The 22518-nt window shown below is 39.6% G+C and overlaps 2 protein-coding genes across 3 annotated transcripts in view; both read right to left on the bottom strand.

Moving 5' to 3' along the window:
• Nucleotides 1-7486, bottom strand: part of LOC134794859 (rho GTPase-activating protein 26) — a 99962-nt gene extending 92476 nt beyond the window's left edge. For both annotated transcript variants that reach the window (XM_063766661.1, XM_063766662.1), the window contains exons 1-2: nucleotides 7045-7486; nucleotides 177-334 (exon numbers count right to left, since the gene is read on the bottom strand). In XM_063766661.1, coding sequence (XP_063622731.1) covers nucleotides 177-334; nucleotides 7045-7204 — 318 coding nt within the window. In that variant the 5' untranslated portion in view covers nucleotides 7205-7486. The remainder of the gene's footprint in view (nucleotides 1-176; nucleotides 335-7044) is intronic.
• A 4634-nt stretch (nucleotides 7487-12120) lies between these two features.
• On the bottom strand, nucleotides 12121-22372 carry LOC134794861 (zinc finger protein 330 homolog). The gene is made up of 7 exons (XM_063766663.1): nucleotides 22136-22372; nucleotides 21859-22009; nucleotides 20365-20476; nucleotides 14130-14249; nucleotides 13591-13752; nucleotides 13220-13318; nucleotides 12121-12299 (listed from the first exon to the last, which is right to left on the bottom strand). Exons 1-7 carry the CDS (start codon nucleotides 22276-22278, stop codon nucleotides 12169-12171), a joined length of 918 nt encoding a protein of 305 aa, XP_063622733.1. The 5' UTR covers nucleotides 22279-22372; the 3' UTR covers nucleotides 12121-12168.
• Between the last annotated feature and the right edge of the window lie 146 nt (nucleotides 22373-22518).

The following is a 22518-nucleotide window of genomic DNA, read 5'->3' as shown; positions in this document are numbered from 1 at the left end:
TGTTCATGAACGATGCATGGTTCGTCTGCGTCTACATTGTTATTAGGAATGTTAGGATGTGTGTACCGTCTCGCTACTCTTGCTAATGGAACGATGTTACACGTTTGCAACGTTCACTGACCATCGGCTTGCTACGCACTGTTTCTGTAGGTATATGACTATATGTAGGTACTGACCATGCGCTCGCGCTCGTCCTCGATGGTCCGCATGAGCTTGGCGAAATGGTGGAGGGAGTGCGAGATGACGCGCTCGTCCTCCGTCATGGAGGCGCCGATGCACGCAAACTCGAAGTTTTCCATGCTGCCCGCCAACGCCAGCTGCGCCGCGCCCAGTCCTGTGGAAGATACATAATATGTACATCAATAGGCGGGTATCAACAGCTCGGTCTATAGAGACGTGGCTCGCCCGAGGCACGTCTCCACAGACCGAGCTGCTTCACGCGGCAATACGCCGCAATCCGCCACGTGTATCCCTTGCTTTTAGATTAAAGTGTCTTAAAGGGCTCTGCGCTGTTGGCTTCGGCCCCACGCACGCCTCCCAAAGGTCAGGAATATAAAAAAATGTCAATAAAACAACTCGCGCTCTGTCAGTTGCGTGTCCCGCATAAAACTATTTCATTATAAATTATAACAGTAACCAAGTCATTATCTTGTAATGTTCTAGTTAATGTAAGGATTGGTAAACTTTCACGCACTGCATAACTGAGTAAAGGTAAAGGTCCGCCCTTCTGATGCATTCAGTTTCAAGGTGAGCGTCGGTACGGCAGGTGACAGCCGGAGCACACCGCACCGGTCACGACTCACGTCACTACTTCACGATGATATCAAGACACATTACCTTGGCTCTACTACAAAAGCTTCATAGATAGACTAGATAGCATGCGGATTTTTAGAGTTTCAATTGCGGCAAATTATTAAACCTCTTAGGGCTTAGACCACTATAGAACTGATGACTTCTACTGCGGTTGGCTCTTCTCTTCAAACGTTTGCCGATCCTCGCAGCGAAGTCTATCGGATAGAGCAACGGGTTTCCAGCGGAAGCAAATTACAGTTACCTATACTTAAAGTAGCTTATTCGATTGAATTTCGCTTTGGCCTGTCCTGCACATCGTAGCGATGGTAAGGAACCCGGAGTCCGCATTAAAAACTGAATCCCAAGTATTAGCGCAGGCTACTAGATTTTACGAATAGTAGACGTACCATCTGACCTAACCCGGAGAGGATTAAGTACTACGCTAGGCTTTCTTATTGGTGTGAGGCCAGTTTCCTCACGATGTTTCTCTTCACCGAAAAGCGTTGGTAAACATCAAATGATAATTTGCACATATTTTCCAAGAATTTATTTACGAGCTTGGGTGTGAAACCACGACCTCCGGTTTAGAAGCTACTTACACTAAAATTCGGGACGCTAAACTACCAACGCTTCAGCTATTTGCCTTGACAAATATCTATGTTTCTTCACGACGAGAGAGCAGAAAATATTATAGCAGAATATTTTGAACTAGGAATAGCGTCACTAACCCGTGTTTATTACAAAAAAAACCTCAACGAAACAGGCTGCCTCTCATTTAATTCGGAAGCAGTAATATTAGTTGAGTGAGCTGAAATGAGTGTGTCAGTGACCCCGCCCACGGCAGACAGGACTCCATTTACAGCTAATGAGTGTTTCTAGTCTCCTCAAGTTGAAAAGGTGAACAAGAACTGTTAAAAACTATAACGACCTAACTAGAGTGAGTGATGGGACCAAGCTAACTTGCACAAACTTCGCAGTATCAGAGTGTGGTCAGCTGGTCACATTTGTAAGAAAATACTTTTTATTTCGGCCTTTGCACATGCACACTTAGTCACGTCAAATTCGGTGGAAAGATAGCAAAGACGAACTATACCCATTTTTTCTACAAAACATATTTTTTAAGTTAATTACATAGGTAACCAACGATTAGTCGAGATGCTACGGTAGAAAACACAATCGAAAATTGGAAATGCATACATAGACTGCTAGAATCATAAATCACAACCCATCCTTTTGGCTTTGTCGTAGTCCGTAGGTCCGTCCGTAGCAAGGCACTTTTCAATATCTAACAATATGCATCCTCAGAATATCAGAGCCGCATTAATTAAAAAATAATTATAAATGTAAGTTTAATGAAGTAATATTGCATATCGTAACGTGTCTGCTTATTTTGGTTTGAGACCACAGAGTAATTCTTGTGTGGAAATTGGTTCGTATTGCACGTCGCAAAAGTCGATGGACTTTGTCTTCAATATATCTTAATACTTTGTCTTTTTATGTCGGTATTTTCAACATAAATATGTACATAATTTTACAGTTACACGTTACTATGACAAAGTGCTAAAAGGTACATTAGCTTCAGAACCCGGCTTCATATCTTGCCCAACGAAGCTCTCGAAAATATCTGATACTCATAAACGTGGAGCCGTAAAATAAGAGAGTGGAATATCTTTTGCACGCACTCTTTTCGCACAATATTATTGCAGGTGACCGTGTCTGTCTGTAATAAGTTTTTGGCAAAAATGACATTATTGCACAAGCTTTTATCGCTGACTGTACTTTTCTTTCCACAAATAACTAATACGCATCGAGACAATTCTAAAAACCCCAAACATAATTAGGTTGCGTTGTTATATCACAGAGTTCCTATTGGTCTAAGATCCCACATATATGGTCGGCCTTCACCAATCTGTCCGACTGATGAAACTATGAAAGAAAATAATAAAAAATAAATAAAATAAATACGGTTTTTTAGAAAACATTTTTTGATAAAGTGAATATTTTAGGAAATAATCGCCTCGAAAGAAACAAAATGTACGTGAGGATTTTTTTTTCGTGTCAACCCTATGGTGTGGGATGTTGTTGGAAAGGTCTTTCAAAATGAAAAGGGTTTTAGAAGAACATTTTTTGATAAAGTGAATATTTTCGGAAATAATCGCTTTGAAAGAAACAAAATGTGTGTGACAATTTTTTTTATCGTTTCAACCTTATAGTGTGGGGTGTCGTTGGATAGGCCTTTCAAAATAAATAGGGGTCTTTAAACAACATTTCTTGATAAAGTGAATCATTTCAGAAATAATCGTTTAGAAAGAAAGAAAAAAGGTTTTTGTTTCTAACTTTTGAAGCATCTGTCCAAAAAATATGGAAAAAATCATGAAAATAGTGCTTAAAAAACTCAATCAAATCAAATTAAAACAAACTTGATAAGTTAAGCCGTTTATGAGTTATCGCTAAAAGTCTTCCCTTCTTATTTTAATTAAAAGCCTGGCAACCCTTATTTGTGACCGGATTTTCGCAAGCAACCCTATACCATTGTATTTGCAATAAAATTACCATTATTTTGACGTATAATTCAAGCGTCAGACAGATGAGTGCAATTATCGATATAAAATCATCTCTTTAAACACGGCAACCACATAATAGTGACCGGAAAAAGATAGGCAACCTAGTTGATTTATGTTGTACAAGTTGTATACTTTCCATTGAAACCTATTTCGTTCGTCAGACAAATCGGTGAAATTTGCCGAAAAAATTTTTTTTTCAAAAATTTATTAAAAATAGGCTTGACCATATTTCTTTAGGCAACCCTATTTATTTATGTTCTGGAACATATTTTCTTTCATAGTTTCATCCGTCAGACAGATTGGTGAAGGTCGACCATATGTGGGATCTCCTACTATATACTATATGGCCACCTCCTATCTCCATCATCACATCAGTTCCATGGTACCATAATACATATTGCATTGTCACCTGACTTACACACGTATGCAAATTTTCAGGTTCATCGGAAACCGGGAAGTGGGTCAAATTTGACTTGCAAGATTTGACTCGTACAAACATAGGTAACAACAGTAAAAGCTTGAAATAAAATGTACGCAGAGCCGCGAGTGCGATTAGTGATACGGGTGATAGCTGAGCACTTTATCCAAATTTGTTTATTGAAAACTTCCACGGAATACAATAATAAGGTACTTATTAATATTTTTTTTGGATTCTATTCCAAAACACCTACATATTTTTATAGCTCTCGAGTATACCTAGTTTAATTTCTGCCACTATATTTTGAGCTATCAGCGCGCTGGAGGGACATAACTATGAATGTGCAGTAAACATGTCTCGATAGGCGAAATCGCAATTAGCACGTCGTGTCGTGTGCTGATTGCCTACTCATCGGAAATTATGCGGCGATCGGCGCCCGCGCCCGCCGCGCCGGAGAAACGCGTAGACGCGGCGGAAATGTGTACACTGTACAATTGAAACGCGATAAATACAAATACAGACAAGTGTAAAAATATGGGTACAGTATACAACTTACAGAAAAATATGTCCCATACTTCTTAATTCGCTGACATCACTACACTTTATAAAACAAAGTCCCCCGCCACGTCTGTATGTTTGTGTGTATGTGTGTTCGCGATAAACTCAAAAACTACAGAATGAATTTTCATGCGGTTTTTACCTATCAATAGAGTGATTCTTGAGGAAGGTTTAGGTGTATACATAATTTGTTTTGTATAACCCGTGCGAAGCCGGGGCGGGTCGCTAGTAAGAGCTATGGGACATATTTTTGTGTATGATAAGTGCACCCATATTTTTACACGACTGTACTCGTATTGCTTACGTCTTGTGTGTATATATATTTATTTATTTATACAATATTTCAGGCTTCTCGGAAACGGCTCTAAGGATTTCGATGAAATTTGCTATTAAAGGCTGAGGCGAGTTAGGCGAGTGAGTTGTGGCTTTGTGGCTGAGCAGTGGGCAATCAAGTCTGAACTTACGCGACGAATTCAACGAAAACCGGGCACCTAGATACATGCTCGCCATTCTTTACACTACTCCATCCCTCTTTCTACTCCGAGTGTACAGGTGCCGATGCCGCGCTGATAACAGACGATAACGCTAAAGACTGACTCAGCCTCGGTCATCGACGAGCCACGGCCCACGCCGCGCAAGTAGTTGCTAACAACAAAAATCTTTACTCACCATAGGTCGACCTTGCTTCTTGGCAATACGATTCAAGATCGGTCACATAACTGTGCCGTCAAAGTTACTAACAGCAACACTTGACTGATCAGCGGTGGGCCTTAGGTCGTTGCAATAAAGTTCACGTCGGTCGGGTCGGTATCGACGATGTTACGGAGCCTACTCGCGACACCTACTTGGTGTACTTGTGAGATAACAAAAAGCTGGCAAATGGCGGCCATTACTCATCGCCTGCGCACCACAACCACACAATGAATCCGAAGCAATGCTCTACTACTTCATGTTGTCAAGTTCAAACTTGAGAGGTTCTGAACAATAGGTACAATTGCCAGCACATTTACAAGTAAATTTAAATAAGAATGTAAATCTATATTTTGATATCTGCCTCTCTGTAATGAAATGTTCGATATTCAGAGTAGGCTCTCTGGACAACTAGACATAGAAAACACCTTGGTAAATATAATACAAAGTCATTAGTTCCTTCGAAAAAATTTTGAAAGGAATAATTAAAAAAAGTCCAATAAAGTTACAATGACCTTGATATACTGATTACAAAATCACCTGCAGAACTTGTGTAGCTATTGGTAAATTGATAAATTCCACATATGTTATAGATAAGATTGCACCTTTACAATTGATAACATTTATCTACCTCAATTATGCAATTATCAGTATTCAATATTGTAGAAAATGTTGGTAAACATTCTTGGGCAGAAAGTTGTAAAGTACAGTTATACAGCAGTTGTTTAATAGCAGCTTTTGTCAAGTGGCGTGTCACGGTGCTAGTTGACGGCGCTGCGTGCTCTCATTAGGAAAGTCGCTCATGCTACAAATGTTGTCATTAGGACATACCTGGCATGGCATGGCTTGCATGCTTACTCAACCATGCTACACAATTAACAATATTTAGCACCATTTGATCAGGAATCCTGTCAAGTGCTGGTTATTGAATTTGAAAATGTTACAGTTATTTTGCCACTGACAAATAACAATTCTTGGAAGAAACATTTGTGATGATTTCAACACAACTTTCATATCTTGGAAATATGCAGTTAGGCAACAGAAGGGTTAAAATTCTTTTAGACTGAATGATTTAAAACTATGTATGTTAAATCTTTGTTTTAATAACAATAAATTAGAGTACAGTTACCTACTTTGAATGCAATTTTATGGAGAATGATAGCAATAACAATGGTTTGCATGTGTGTAGTGCAGGCAATATGGCACGCAGCCAGCGGAGCATAGCCAAGGGCAGCTTCCATCACAGTGTGCTCAATGAGGCGCTCAATACCGTCAGTACACACAGTCACATGGCTTGTTTAAGGTTTGTTTATCAGTTGTTGATCAATATGCTATAGGAGAACTTTAACTCACATAATTACGGAAAATTTTTATTCAACACAATCCTCATTATGGATGAGGAAATTTAAAGCGGAAGATTTATTTATCAAACAGTATAATAATGTCCTTGTGTGTATTTAGTATGAACACACAATAAGCAGGCTTATGTGAAGAAATCTAAGATAGTTTCTTGTCAATGCCAACACCATTTTTTGACAATGTAAGACAATTTGTGTTCTCAAAACTTATATCATTAGCACAACTATCTTTTATTTTTATTTTTGCAGATATTACATATTCATTCCTTAATTTTTTGTAAATGTAGTAATAATAATATCTATTTCAGCTTAGGCCATGATAAACCTGGTAACCTGATATCAAACAATGCCTGTCTGGTGTGTGCCGTGACAAATGATGTCTGTTCAATGTCCTCAATAAAGCTAATAACTAATCTTATTGTCATTTTGATAAGTAAGTTACTGTACATTGTTAGGCAGTAAACACAGAACTAAAGATATCAAGTAGATTTGAGGCAACATTAGACCCATCTTATTGCCATTATATTTGAACTAGCTTTTGTTTTTTTTATAAATTCACAGGGTATAAGAGGACCAAGGAAGCCATAGTGTGGCATAACTAACCCTAGTGATTTAAGGGCGACCGTCTAGGGACGTGGCGTGGCAGATGTAGGTGGATACTCACGCTTGGCGGCATGGACCACATCCTTGACCTCCTTGATGAGGCGCTTGACCTGCTGCGAGGTCCGCTCCAGCTCTTTCTCGTGGCGCAGCAGGTTCTCGCGGAAGTGCGGGCTGTCCGCCAGGCACTCCGTGAACTCCAGCGGCACCAGACCCACGCCCATGCTGATGCTGTTCTCCCGTCACGACCCTACACAGGTAACACTCCTTCGCGTCCACACTCGCACTGCACTTTCACCGCGCGCCCCAGCGACTCGACATTGCGCTTCCACACTAACACACTAGGACGGAATCACTTCGATATGATGACGACACTAACACGAACACTACAATATAGAATATCAAAATTGATATAAATTCAGGAACAATATTTTTCGATAAATAGCTGCTTATCTGTCAAATGGACTTTGACGGTGTTACCACACTAACAATGGATCGGATCAGAATTCTACTACTGCGTTCAAAATTAAACTTCTAAATTCTACCATGCCTCATTAAGGCCTCATAAGCACGAGCGCTTTTACACCGCGCGTTAAAAAAGCGTTTGAATGACACACATGGATACATGTGTATATTTATTCACACGATGGCGTAGGCGCTTTTTACCAAGCGGTGTTGGATTTTCGACTTTCGACGTTTTGTTTAATTTCAATGTAGAAATGAGAGACTTAAAGCCATAAAACACTACCGTACCGCACCGCGAGCGCGACCTTGGTGCGTCCCACTAACGGCATACGCTTGGAACGGAACGTATTGAGCTGAAGATTGTGTTGCCATGTCCACAGATTATTAACTATAGACGGTCAAGCAAATCTTGTCAGTAGAAAAAGTCGCGAAATTCTAATTTTCTGAGACGATATCACTTCGCGCCTACATTTTTCAAATTTGCCGCCTTTTTCTACTGACAAGATCTGCTTGACCATCTATAAATAAAGCAACGGCTGCATGGAAACTATTTATTTAGCTGCTTTGTTACTGCACACTGTTGTATGGGGACCTTGCACTTTGAGACTATGCGCTGAAACTTGGCACAGTTGATTCTTAGCTAGTCTTGAGCAGATACAGACCGGGAGCCGTCGAGAGCCACCTCTCATTTAGTGAGGGGGGGAGGGGGAAAGTTCGACGCTGCCGCGCTTCACTTGGAGCAACATTTCTCTAAAACTATACCTATTAGGGAATGTAATATATCATTTTCGGATAAATTAAGGATGAGGAATCTAGTTTTGGAACAAAAACAATGCACTTTCTAACAAAAAACAAGCATAAAGTAGAAAAGACTAAAAAACGTATTTTTGATTTTTTCATAATTACCAATTTTTTTTTAAAGTGTAGCAGGAATCTGAAAACAAAAAATACAGTCGTAAAGCTACACTTATTACATTTAAGAAAATATATAGTTTAATATACAAAACTGTTGATAAATGGGAGATAAAAAAATATATTAAGCGTGGGTCAGAGTGATCTCAATACAAAATATTATGAATGTGGGAAAGTTACTTATAATTTGTTCTACAATCGTTTATTTTTCTTGTTTTTCGTAAATAACTCGTAAACGGTAGCCCACAGCAAAAAAATATCTTTTACGTAAATAATCTGTTTCAGATTTCTTATAAAATAAGTACTACTGTTTTTCGGTACCATCAATATTAAAAAAAATATTGAAGTGAGAAAATAAATACTTAGGTCCCCTTTTTTAGTCATTCGTAAATAACTCGTAAACGAAGGCCAATAGCAAAAACATTTTTAGTACATGAATAATTTACATAAAATTTCCTACAAAAAAGGTCATTCGAACTTTTTCGCTAGGATCAATATTAAAAACGATATTAAAGAGAGAAAATAAATTCTAAGGTCCCCTTTTTAAATATTGATCCTAGCGGAAAAGTTTGAATAACCTTTTTTGTAGGAAATTTTATGCTAATTATTCTTGTGTTAAAATATTTTTTGCTATTGGACATCCTTTACGAGTTATTTATGAATGACTAAAAAAGAGGACCTTAGTATTTATTTTCTCCCTTCAATATTTTTTTTAATATTGACCTTAGCGAAAAAAAGGAGCACTTATTTTATAAGAAATCTGAAACAGATTATTTACGTAACAGATATTTTTTTGCTGTGGGCTACCGTTTACGAGTTATTTACGAAAAACTAAAAAATAAACGATTGTAGAACAAATTATAAGTAACTTTCCCACATTCATAATATTTTGTATTGAGATCACTCTGGCCCACGCTTAATATTATTTTTTATCTCCCATTTATCAACAGTTTTGTATAATAAACTATATATTTTCTTAAACGTAATAAGTGTAGCTTTACAACTATATTTTTTGTTTTCAGATTCCTACTACACTTAAAAAAAAAATTGGTAATTATGAAAAAATCCAAGATACGTTTTTTTGTCTTTTCTACTTTATGTTTTTTTTTTTGTTAGAAAGTGCATTGTTTTGGTTCCAAAAAAAATTCCTCATCCTTAATTTAACCGAAAATGATATATCACATGCCCTAATAGGTACAGTTTTAGAGAAATGATGCTCCAAGTGAAGCGCGGCGGCGTCGAACTTCCCCCCTCCCCCCACTAAATGAGACGTGGCTCTCGAGGTCTCCCGGTCTGTATCTGCTCATGACCAGCTAAGAATCAACTGTGCCAAGTTTCAGCGCATAGTCACAAAGTGCAAGGTGTCGTGCACTAACAAACTAGCTAATTCACTGTCAACGAATAACAACTGTTAATTTGCGGAGTAAGGCACTTGTCCCACCGCCGACGATGAGCGATAAGCGAGTAGAACGATAAACTAGAAACGAGTGGGCGAGCGGCAAGAAGCGAGTGTTAGCTCCAATAGTTTTGTCGCTCGGCTATAGGCGAGTGTTCGAGTGCGACGGGCTATTACTCGCGTCACTCGCTCGGGCGGTGCAGCGTAGCCGAACACGCAGACTGATTGGTCTCGCAGCTTGAGTTCTAACTACGAAGCGAGCATCGCCGAGCGAGTACCGCTGAGCTAGTTTTATCTTATCGCGGCGACAAACTAGTAGAGCGAGTGTTCTCGCCGGCAGTGTGAACAGCCAGCGATGAACTATTAATATATGTCTCTTTTACTAACACAGGATCCTAATCTTTTGTTCGTTTCTTGGGCGAGAAAATCGCCGATAGTTAATCGCTTACTCGCTGTTGGTGGGACAAGTGCCTTAGGATCTTAAATCTTATTATGTACATATTTTATAGTCGTTCGTGGAGTAAACTCCAGTCGTGAAACGGAGCTGACACTGACACACACACTTTTATGTCGTCAATCTCTCGTAGTTCTTCAGAAATCACACAATAGCTAGTTTGTTAGTGCACGACACCTTGCACTTTGTGACTATGCGCTGAAACTTGGCACAGTTGTTTCTTAGCTGGTCATGAGCAGATACAGACCGGGAGACCTCGAGAGCCACGTCTCATTTAGTGGGGGGGGGGAGGGGGGAAGTTCGACGCCGCCGCGCTTCACTTGGAGCAACATTTCTCTAAAACTGTACCTATTAGGGCATGTGATATATCATTTTCGGTTAAATTAAGGATGAGGAATTTTTTTTTGGAACCAAAACAATGCACTTTCTAACAAAAAAAAAACATAAAGTAGAAAAGACAAAAAAACGTATCTTGGATTTTTTCATAATTACCAATTTTTTTTTTAAGTGTAGTAGGAATCTGAAAACAAAAAATATAGTTGTAAAGCTACACTTATTACGTTTAAGAAAATATATAGTTTATTATACAAAACTGTTGATAAATGGGAGATAAAAAATAATATTAAGCGTGGGCCAGAGTGATCTCAATACAAAATATTATGAATGTGGGAAAGTTACTTATAATTTGTTCTACAATCGTTTATTTTTTAGTTTTTCGTAAATAACTCGTAAACGGTAGCCCACAGCAAAAAAATATCTGTTACGTAAATAATCTGTTTCAGATTTCTTATAAAATAAGTGCTCCTTTTTTTCGCTAAGGTCAATATTAAAAAAAATATTGAAGGGAGAAAATAAATACTAAGGTCCTCTTTTTTAGTCATTCATAAATAACTCGTAAAGGATGTCCAATAGCAAAAAATATTTTAACACAAGAATAATTAGCATAAAATTTCCTACAAAAAAGGGTATTCAAACTTTTCCGCTAGGATCAATATTTAAAAAGGGGACCTTAGAATTTATTTTCTCTCTTTAATATCGTTTTTAATATTGATCCTAGCGAAAAAGTTCGAATGACCTTTTTTGTAGGAAATTTTATGTAAATTATTCATGTACTAAAAATGTTTTTGCTATTGGCCTTCGTTTACGAGTTATTTACGAATGACTAAAAAAGGGGACCTAAGTATTTATTTTCTCACTTCAATATTTTTTTTAATATTGATGGTACCGAAAAACAGTAGTACTTATTTTATAAGAAATCTGAAACAGATTATTTACGTAAAAGATATTTTTTTGCTGTGGGCTACCGTTTACGAGTTATTTACGAAAAACAAGAAAAATAAACGATTGTAGAACAAATTATAAGTAACTTTCCCACATTCATAATATTTTGTATTGAGATCACTCTGACCCACGCTTAATATAATTTTTTATCTCCCATTTATCAACAGTTTTGTATATTAAACTATATATTTTCTTAAATGTAATAAGTGTAGCTTTACGACTGTATTTTTTGTTTTCAGATTCCTGCTACACTTTAAAAAAAAATTGGTAATTATGAAAAAATCAAAAATACGTTTTTTAGTCTTTTCTACTTTATGCTTTTTTTTTGTTAGAAAGTGCATTGTTTTTGTTCCAAAACTAGATTCCTCATCCTTAATTTATCCGAAAATGATATATTACATTCCCTAATAGGTATAGTTTTAGAGAAATGTTGCTCCAAGTGAAGCGCGGCAGCGTCGAACTTTCCCCCTCCCCCCTCACTAAATGAGAGGTGGCTCTCGACGGCTCCCGGTCTGTATCTGCTCAAGACTAGCTAAGAATCAACTGTGCCAAGTTTCAGCGCATAGTCTCAAAGTGCAAGGTCCCCATACAACGGTGTGCAGTAACAAAGCAGCTACAAGAAATAAAACCCGTTATAATATTTCAAAAAATAAGTATGTATATTTATTAGTGGATTGCAGTTATGTTTTGGTCGGAGCCGCAGCTGCCTCCTCCTCCGACTCCTCCTCGGACTCGTCGTCGTCATCATCATCGTCGTCGTCGTCCGACTCCGAGTCGTCGTAGTCGTCGCCCGAGCCGCCGCCGTAGCCGCCTGGAAATGTTCATTATAGTTAAGCCATAGTTACAGAGTGAACAACATTTTATATGTTAACTGCTAATGAATTAATGATATACAGATGATATAAGATATGAAACAGTTAAAAATAGATGGCGTCAATATAAGATGCTTTTATTTGATTTTTGTGTGTATGATAAATAAGCAAGGACGCTGAGCACGACGAATTACGTACATTGACCCGCCATTTCCTGTCTCTACATATAATTATATTGGTGTTCCGCCCGCACGTCTATGTCGTCAATGCTACTGTGGAAGCGGGACAGCAATATATATTGCGCGTGCGAGAGATAGGAAGAGGCGGGGCAATGTACGATATTGTTCGTGCTCAGCGTCCTTGCTTAAGCAGTCAGGTTTGGGTGAAAGACTGTTGTCGAAAGGAATGTTCCCAATTCCCTAAATGGGCCCACTGATTACCAGTGCGCCCCACGATATCGGCCTGTCAGTTAAATGCAAAATTTGACAGCTACGAACAACGCACGCACGCACGCATGTACTGGTGTCCTGCAGCCTGGCCGTAACCCGAGTAGTCACCGTGGCCGTGGTCGTCGTCCGCCGCCGCCGTGCCGTGCCCTATCGTCCGTAGCGTTGTGACCGCGCACACATACACACACACACACACACACACACACGCACGCACGCGCGCACGCACGCACGCACGCACGCACGCACGCACGCACGCACGCACGCACGCACGCACGCACACACACACACACACACACACACACACACACACACACACACACACACACACAGGTACCCTACGTAGGCAGCCTGGCCGTAACCCGAGTAGCCGCCGTAGCCGGCGTCGTCGTCGTCGTCGTTCGCCGCCGCCGTGCCCTGTCGTCCGTAGCGGTGTGCCCGCACAACACACACATACGCACACACACTGGTACCTGCAGCCTGGCCGTAACCCGAGTAGCCGCCGTATCCGGCGTCGTCGTCGTCGTCGTCCGCCGCCGCCGTGCCCTGTCGTCCGTAGCGGTGTGAGCGAGCTGCAACACAAACACACTATATATTATCATCAATCAATATTATCATGCACGCCTTGTCGCGGCATTTTGCTGCCAAGAATTTTCATAAGTACTAGTTTTACGAAAGCCACTGCCATCTGACTTTCCAACAAACCCAGAGGGAAGCTAGGCCTCATTGCGATTACTTTTCATAATCGAAAGGCACTGCAGAAAAGTGAGAAGGGCGCTAGTAGCTAGTATACAGAACAGCGCCATCTAGTATGAAATAGAGCAAGTATAAAGCAGGTACTGACTGGACATGCTGAGGTCGGCGGTGAGCTGCGTGGGGTAGGCGCACTTGGGGCAGGGCGGGGGGCCCTTCTTGGGCGCGGCGCCGCGCCGGCGCACGTGTTCGTCGCAGAAGCACGTCTTGCAGCGCAGGCACGAGTACTGCCCCAGCCGGTTGCACGATTGACCTGGAACACCGACATCTCATTTATCATTTTTGGCCTATGCGAATTGAGATTACGCATTTTTGCGAAAAAAAACTTCACATGAACTAGCTACTATTATTATTTTTGGGTCGGTACAGACGGACTGCAACGCGACTGCAACTATTATTACTACAGTTATTACTTTTATACTATTGCAGTCGGGTTGCAGTCCACCTGCATCGGCCCTTAGTTTAATAAGATGCCGTACGCTCTGTACAGTCAAGTTCATGTGTAAAACAATTCTTGTCTTCTCTTACACAATATAAAGCTAAACCCAGCATACGGCGTCAATCGACCAAAAAGTTCATTTATAAAGTGGTAATGCAATTGAGTGAGTGGACGGATGTACATATACTGACACTTGTAGGTCTCGGCCTCGAGGACCTGGCAGGAGGCCTGGTGCTCGAACTGGTCGTCCTCGCACAGGAAGCCCTCGCAGAAGCAGCAGCGGAACACGCGCCCGCCGTGCTCCCACACGCCTGCAACATTATTATTATTGTTATTGTTGTTTTCACACACACCTTCGCAACCTCACCAACTGCTTGTAGCTTACTTTTGAATAGGCCCAAAGATAAAAAGATGAATAGATAGATAGATAAAACCTTTATTTGGTTGTTGCAAAAACACACAATTCACAAATAGATACATTAAAAACAGAACAAAACGAAAATATGTACAAAATTTTATTAACAAAAAAAAATAAACACGAAAATGGGTTTACTTGCTGTACATTGCATTGCATTGTGCATTGCAGCAAAAACAAAAGGGTTCCGACCCAGCTATACGCTTCACTCTTTTGAGCAAAGCACTGATATTTTGCCGGAACCCAGATCACGTTACAGTTGGTAAATACGATGGTAAAAAGTATGGTACTGTAAAGTGTGTTGTTTAGTGGTGTTAAAATGTTCCGAAAGAATATACAAAAAGTTACGAGATCCATCCAGCTTTTTTACGGTAAAGTTCACCCTGCCTTCCATTCCATATTAACCGTTCGGTGCGGATGGCACGACAGGCGTGTCATCATATTCTATGGCGTAATAAGGCACGCCTGTCGTGTCAAGAAATATTTTTTCGCCGCCACAGCCAAAAGTTTTCGAAAATGGAAGACGCATCACGCAACGAACCGGTTAATTGCATACACTGTACTGCACTAGATATATACCTAATATGTATTGTGGTTTTCAAAATAATACTGTTTACTGGGATGTCTAATGTTCTTAAAAATTTAAAATGTAGGTGTTCAATGAGCATTTCTGAACCTGTTCTACTTAATTACATCCCAAGCGAACTAGAACTTTGCACCCTTATAGATCTCAATTCTTTTTCCGACGAAGCCAACAACGACGCATAACAATTCTTAATATTGAACTTGGCTTTCATTTCACATTTGTGTTTGATGGGATATCATTACTTCTTGTTAGATATGAGCGCCGGTAGGCATTTTGCCGGCGGCGGCGCGCCGGTCAAAATCGGTCGGCGGCGGCGGCGGCGGCAAATCGGCGGCGTGGCCTTGAAATAGTTTTGATTTATACAAAAGCAATTCAAACCAATATTTTATTTTATTTATTTATTACTATTCGGAGATCCAACAGCTGTTAACATGTTAATAGGTTTTATAAATGTGATACAAAAAGCCAATAACAGGTTCTCACCAGTAAATACAGATTAACAAAAACAATTGGTGGTTAGCACTATTGCACTACACATTCATTTCAACGCCAAAGGCAGAGTAGCAAATTTTGAATCGTATTACTAAAGAAGATTCAAAAGAAATACAGATTAACAAAAACAATTGGTGGTTAGCACTATTGCACTATACATTCATTTCAACGCCAAAGGCAGAGTAACTAATTTTGAATTCACATTACTAAAGAAGATTCAAAAGAAATAAAGAAAAAAAAAAAAAGAAAAAACACAGCACAATGAAATTTCACATTCCACTAAGCCATGCTCATTTAAAGAACTCCTCTGTCAGGATACGCCGCACAGTTTGGATGTATAATTAAGTTTAAAGCAGAGGAACTTGATAAATTTCTTCTGGATGCGTTCTAGTCTATCAATATAAGTATGATATCGGGGATTCCAAATTTGTGATGCATACTCAACTCAAGTTTACTCCCAATATATGTACAGTAAAGAATTTTAATAGTTTTAGCTTCAATGAAGTGTTGGGAGCTACGCATGATAAACCCTAGTGTTTTGGAGGCATTAGATATGACAGCATTAATGTGGGAGTCAAATAATAATTTAGAGTCATGAATAATTTCCAGATCTCTCATTGACTGGACTCTTTGCAGCTGTTGACCTTCAATCATGTATGTAGTTGGAATTATGCATCGCAGACTAGAGAAGGTTAATGTAAAGCATTTGGATGGGTTAAGTTCCAATCGGTTTAACTGGCAGTAGGAAGCTAGGCGCGAAAGGTCCTCTTGCATAAGGACAGAATCATGAGCAGATTTTACTTTAGCATAGATTTTCATATCATCTGCGAAACAGAGTAAATTAGAAAATCTAAAGCAATCACTGATGTCGTTAACAAATATATTAAAGAGGAGAGGTCCCAGTAACGATCCTTGAGGGACACCACTTGGAACGGTCACCCAGCCTGATATATAATTGTTAAAATTTTACCGAAATAACATGTTTTTTGCCATAATAACGCTAATAAGTGCATTTTTTAATTTCAAGGATAATTTATGGAATATTTGCATGAAAAAAGTTTCATATCGCATAATAAACTATAGATAAGCAGCAATGCCGCGGCATCAGAAGCAGTCTTAATCTTGGTGAGGCCTTTTGTCCAGTCTTTTGTGCTAAGTAAAAAATAGCGAATAGAGTATATCAGGGAAACGTCTTGTCGACAGTCGAAAAAAGAGCCGGAGCGAGGAAAATCGAACTCAGTCATTGTCAATAACCAACATCGACTCAATAAAACCGATGTCAACCGATGCCCGAAGTCGAGCTCCACCTAACACTGAAGACCCGATTCCGACGCCTCCTCATGCGAGGCCATAGGCCGAGCTGCAGGCAAGCAGACAGCTTAGAATAGAACGCAAAGTGTGAGCTAGGCTGCTGGCTGAACTCTGCAAAGATGGGGTCGGCGGCCTTGAGCGAAAATTTACCAGACATAAAGTTTGCATTTACCATCGATATTTTTGAGTTATATGAACCTAAAATACCTTTTGAATGCCTATAAACTATTCAGAGTGGCGCAGTTAAAGATCTAAACAGGACAAAATATATATTATCTGAACACTGATTTAAACTTTCACGATTAATAAACATTATCAAACTACACAACGGGACTTAGTCGCGTATTTAAGTTTTAAGATTTACCTCCGACGTTTCGAGGACGGCGTTGTCCCCGTGGTCTCGGAGAAGACTGGCTCAAGTTGACATCAACATCTTCTAGCCGCGCGAGTTTTTCGAACTACCCGCACTTGGTCTTGTTTATCAGTTTGAACGTTTTGCGCACAAGGGATGTTACTCTGTCGACACACAACACTAACGATATTCGATTTATCGACTGTCGATATTCGTTTCCGCTTACATTTACTAATAACTGGATTCCACTTGTTGAGATCTTAAAACCCTCGTCCCGATTAAAATTGCAATGTTTTTTTATTTCAATGGCTTCCCGCACTTTTCTACTGTAGAAATGGCGATCCGTAGAAAGGATTTTAGGGTTATGCAGCTCAATCTAGTGGTTTGGTCCTGACTCCAGCAAATGCTCAGCCACGGCAGACTTGTTCACCTGACGTCTTTTGTGAAGGACTCTCGTCACTTTATAGATATTCTCAAGGAAATAACGCTGGAACCAGATGAGGTAATGGTGAGCTTTGACGTTGAGTCGCTCTTCACCAATGTTCCCGTTAAAGAATGTCTAGAAGTAGTCAGAAGGAAACTGAGCGATGGGGGTATATCGGAATCAGTAATGGTGTTGCTGAGGAACTGCTTGGAAGGAAGCTACTTTTTGTATTGTGGAAAGTATTACCTCCAGATTGATGGGGTAGCCATGGGTAGCCCTGTAGCACCGGTTTTGGCAAATATCTGGATGGAGCATATCGAAGCCAGTATAAACCTGCAGCCTTGGGCAGTAAAGTTGTGGAAGCGATATGTGGATGATGTTTTCTGTATTATGAAGGGTGGGAAGCAGGAGGTAGAGCAACTACTCCGATATCTAAATTCAATTCATCCGAAGACGAAGTTCACGTATGAATTAGAATCACAGCGCAGTTTGCCGTTTTTGGACGTGAAAGTGATTGGTCGAGTAGACGGAGCCCTAACTCATACTGTTTATAGGAAACCTACGCACACTGACAGGTATTTGAACGCCCTTTCTCACCACCATCCCCGTCACTTACAATCGGTGGTTACCTCGCTAGTAAACAGACCACATGATTTGTGTGACCCTGAATATTTAAAGAGTGAGATGTCGCATATTCAGGAGGTACTAAGGAGAAACGGGTACAAGATAAAAAAGTGGCAACCCAGACGAAAGGCAAGAGGGAAACGTCCTGATGTCTCCAGACAGCCGGCATTTTTGCCGTATGTAAAAGGGGTAACGGATAAAGTTGGCACAGTACTTGGAAAGTACTCTATAAATACGGTGTACACTCCTTTATCCAAAGTTGCAGGGAGCCTAAGGTCACCGAAGGACGTTATTCCGTTCCAGTCACCTGGCGTTTTTAAAATAGATTGCAGTTGTGGTAGTTCCTATATCGGAGAAACTAAGCGCACCATAGCAGAAAGAGTTAAGGAACATATCGCAGCTGTCAATAATCGTCAGGTGAACAAGTCTGCCGTGGCTGAGCATTTGCTGGAGTCAGGACCAAACCACTGGATTGAGCTGCATAACCCTAAAATCCTTTCCATGGATCGCCATTTCTACAGTAGAAAAGTGCGGGAAGCCATTGAAATCAAAAAAAAATTGCAAATTTTAATCGGGACGAGGGTTTTAAGATCTCAACAAATGGAATCCAGTCATTAGTAAATGTAAGCGGAAACGAATATCGACAGTCGATAAATCGAATATCATTAGTGTTGTGTGTCGACAGAGTAACATCCCTAGTGCGCAAAACGTTCAAACTGATAAACAAGACCAAGTGCGGGTAGTTCGAAAAACTCGCGCGGCTAGAAGATGTTGATGTCAACTTGAGCCAGTCTTCTCCGAGACCACGGGGACAACGCCGTCCTCGAAACGTCGGAGGTAAATCTTAAAACTTAAATACGCGATTAAGTCCCGTTGTGTAGTTTGATAGAGTCTGACTACTGAAATTTCAAAATTCAAAAAATCTTGGGCTGGTCACACTTTGTGATCCTAGAAAATATTTTTGATTTTCTGTGCACACGTAACGTACCTAAGGATATAGGTTAAATAAACGTTGACGTGCACTCAAAGTCAGCTCACATAATTTCTACCACTATGTAAAGTACAGTCAACGATAAACACATATGTTAACACTTTCTCACCATATACCATTGTAACAAAGCGAAAAATGAAATGTAGTGTAAATAAGACCTAGCTCGATAATACCTTAATATTAATCCATCACCAAAAAAAAATACATAAGTACTATGCCAAATATGCTAAATACTAAGTATCAAAATATTTATAGAGCACCAACCTCCTAATTTGTTTACATTTGCTTAGGAGTTGTAAACATTGCAGTTTTTCGTTATACAACGCTACACGTCGACTCGCACATTGTCGTAATTATTTACAAGCTTAAATAATAGTTTGAGAACCTCATTCAGTATAGACATTATTAATATTATTTAAAACATATATATTATAAACCGCAAACAATTTGAATGAATGACATAAATTGACAACTGACTTTTAAATCATAGACAATTGGTGATACAACAACGAAATATCTGTCAACAATTTTTGGCTAGCCAGACTCTAATGTATATATTATCTGATTCTGAAAGTAGTAGTATTTAACAAGGTCACGCCGATGTCACGCCGATAGCGTAGCGTCGGCGGCGGCGGCGCGAAAATTTTGTCGGCGGCGGCGGCGCGCCCGCGCGGCGCTCTTATCTATTTCTTCTACAGAAATTATTAATATTCATCATAGTTAATTTCGAAACTAAAATTTATTTTTGCTATTACAAATTCGATAGGCGCTTAGTGTATAAATAAAAACTGTTTTTTAGGAAAATAATACAAATCGTAAAAAATATCACTGTTTCTTTATCAAAGTTTCGTAACCACACCATTGCCCAGCTGGATGCCAAATTTCAACTTGCTAGGTCATCTGGAAGTGGGTTATTTTTAGATGTATAGTTATTAGCTTTTTGATGTTAGGTGAGTCAGTCAGTACGTGAGTCATTACCTTAAAGTCAGTGAGAAAGAAAAATCCCAATTTTTAGATGTATGTATCTTAAATTCTTAATAACCGGTTGAGCTATATTCATGAAATTTGAGGTTCTATTTAGCCTTAATGTTTAATAGATTTTGAGCTACATGGGAGTCAAAAGTGGGTCCAAATGGTTTGTGTATAACACACGGCCGCTGCGTCGCCAGTTCTCTTCTTTTGAACTTAGCTTGACATGCTGCCGCGAGTCTAGATGATGTGTTGTATTTACCTCGCTCACACTCGAGACAGACTGCATCAGTCAGCGGGCAGGTGCAGGCATGGGCCGTGAGGCACTTGCGCCCGTGGCACACCCACGCCTCACAAAAATCGCAGATTGCACCCTGAAATACGTATTTCCCATTGCAGTTTCTCACGAGAAGCGATAATGTAAGTATGTATGCATTCCTAGCATCCATTACAATAACGATGTTAATTATAGTCATACTAACATTAATGAAATTGAAGCATTGGTAACAACTTAACGAGTGTTAGGTTAGGATTCTGGGTAGAAAATAACAGAATTTTACAAGCTTTTACTTAACTTGCATTGTACGTACAGTAGAGTAAAAATATGGGTGCATATAACTTACTCAAAATTATGTCCCATTCCCATAGTTCTTAATTTGCTGACACACGAGCTATGGGAAATATTATGGAGTATGATGTGTGCACCCATATTTTTACACTTTACTGAAATTTTTAAGCTTAAGCTGGCCGTTTGGAGATGATAGCTCATAGTCCTAAACAGTCAGCTTAAAAATTTCAACTATAGAGATCAAATCTTGCAAGTTAAATTTAACCCACATGTGTAAATCGGGTCACAATGCAATATTATGGTACCATGGAGCTGATCTGATGATGGAGACAGGAGGTGGCCATAGGAACTCTGTGATAAAATAATGCAACCTAATAGGGTATTTGACTACTAGTCAAATCAGTTTCTCTTCTCGACCTGTCAAAACGATTTTGCTAGTATGGAATTTATATGATACTATAGTTCGTTTTTTTTAGCATTAGAAATAAGGTAAACAATCTTGACATGTCTTTTAATTGAAAAACACATTTTAAAAATAAGTTACGGCAAATATGTAACAATTATGAATCTAATTCTTCTGCTTTCATAAGTAATAGTTATTGATTTTTAAAAAGCGGTTTTAAATTAAAAGACATGTCAAGATCGCTTACCTTCTTGCAAGTTCTTATTAATGCTAAAAAAAAACAAACTATAGCATGTGACGTCATGATCAAATTACCTACTCTTTATAGTTTAATATGGGTCTTAAAATATAAATTGTGTCTAAAAATAACTGCTGTCTACGTTTCTCTATTAATATTCTGGTGCTTTATTTCATGCATGGTGTAAAATAATGTATTTTTAAATACAGTCAACAGAATTATCTCGACGAGTATTAGTTGTCTGTGGAAAGAAAAGTACAGTTAGCAATAAAAGCTAGTTCCAAAAATGAAATTTTAGCCAAAAACTTATTACACAGTATGCAGTATACAAAGTACAAACTCTTTTATAAATACTCAAAAAAAGAATTTGATGGTGGATTCTTCATCTTTGACAGTTTAAAGCAGTGGTTTTCAGACTGTGGGTGGTGGGGCCTCTGCTAGCCTTATAACAATACATACGCGAAACATTTAGTTCATAATAAGGGGGTCGCGTTATGAAAAAGTTTGAAAAACACTGGTTTTAAGTATAGATGAACAGTATACAGACCACCATGGCGAGGCCTGTGACGTAGACCCCAGGGTGGCGGACAACACAGTCGCCCGTCTTGGCCATGCACTTGCCCTTGCCGCAGTGCGCGCACACCGGCAGCCGCTGTACTGCCGCACAGAAGTAGCAGAACGCGCGACTCTTCTGCTTTCTGCAAAACACTCAGCACTTAAGCTTACGAGAAATAAAGAATGGTAACTATGATTGTTTCATCAACAAACTAGCACAAATGAGAGAGCAGAAGCATAAGTACGCAAAATAAAAGTATCATGCTCACTTCTGACACTTGTCGCACTCCATGGGCCCGTTGCAGGGGTGCTGCGCCAGGTCGACATGGCCGCGCGCGTTGCGGATCTCTTTCTGCCGTTGCTTCTGCTTCTCCGCCTTCTTGCGCTGCCCCGTTTTCTTCTTTTTCGGCATTGCTACTATATTAATCGGTCTATCAAGGAGTGCCTTAAAATACAAAATTTAATGAGATGTCGACGACCGCCGAGTAACGCAACGACGGCGACGATTTTTTGACAGTTCACATGACAGCGACGGCGCAATAACAGATGACTGCTGTCAAAAAAAAATGCGTAATACGAAGCGTGGTCGAAAAAAGACGAACAAATTTGATAATAATTAAGTTTTAGTTTTTTAAAACCAAATATTGTTTTT

The sequence above is a fragment of the Cydia splendana genome, chromosome 11 (genome assembly GCF_910591565.1).
Source record: "Cydia splendana chromosome 11, ilCydSple1.2, whole genome shotgun sequence".
NCBI classification, from domain to species: domain Eukaryota; kingdom Metazoa; phylum Arthropoda; class Insecta; order Lepidoptera; family Tortricidae; genus Cydia; species Cydia splendana.
Note: the sequence above shows the minus strand (reverse complement) of the source record. Positions and strands in the feature narration are given on the sequence as shown.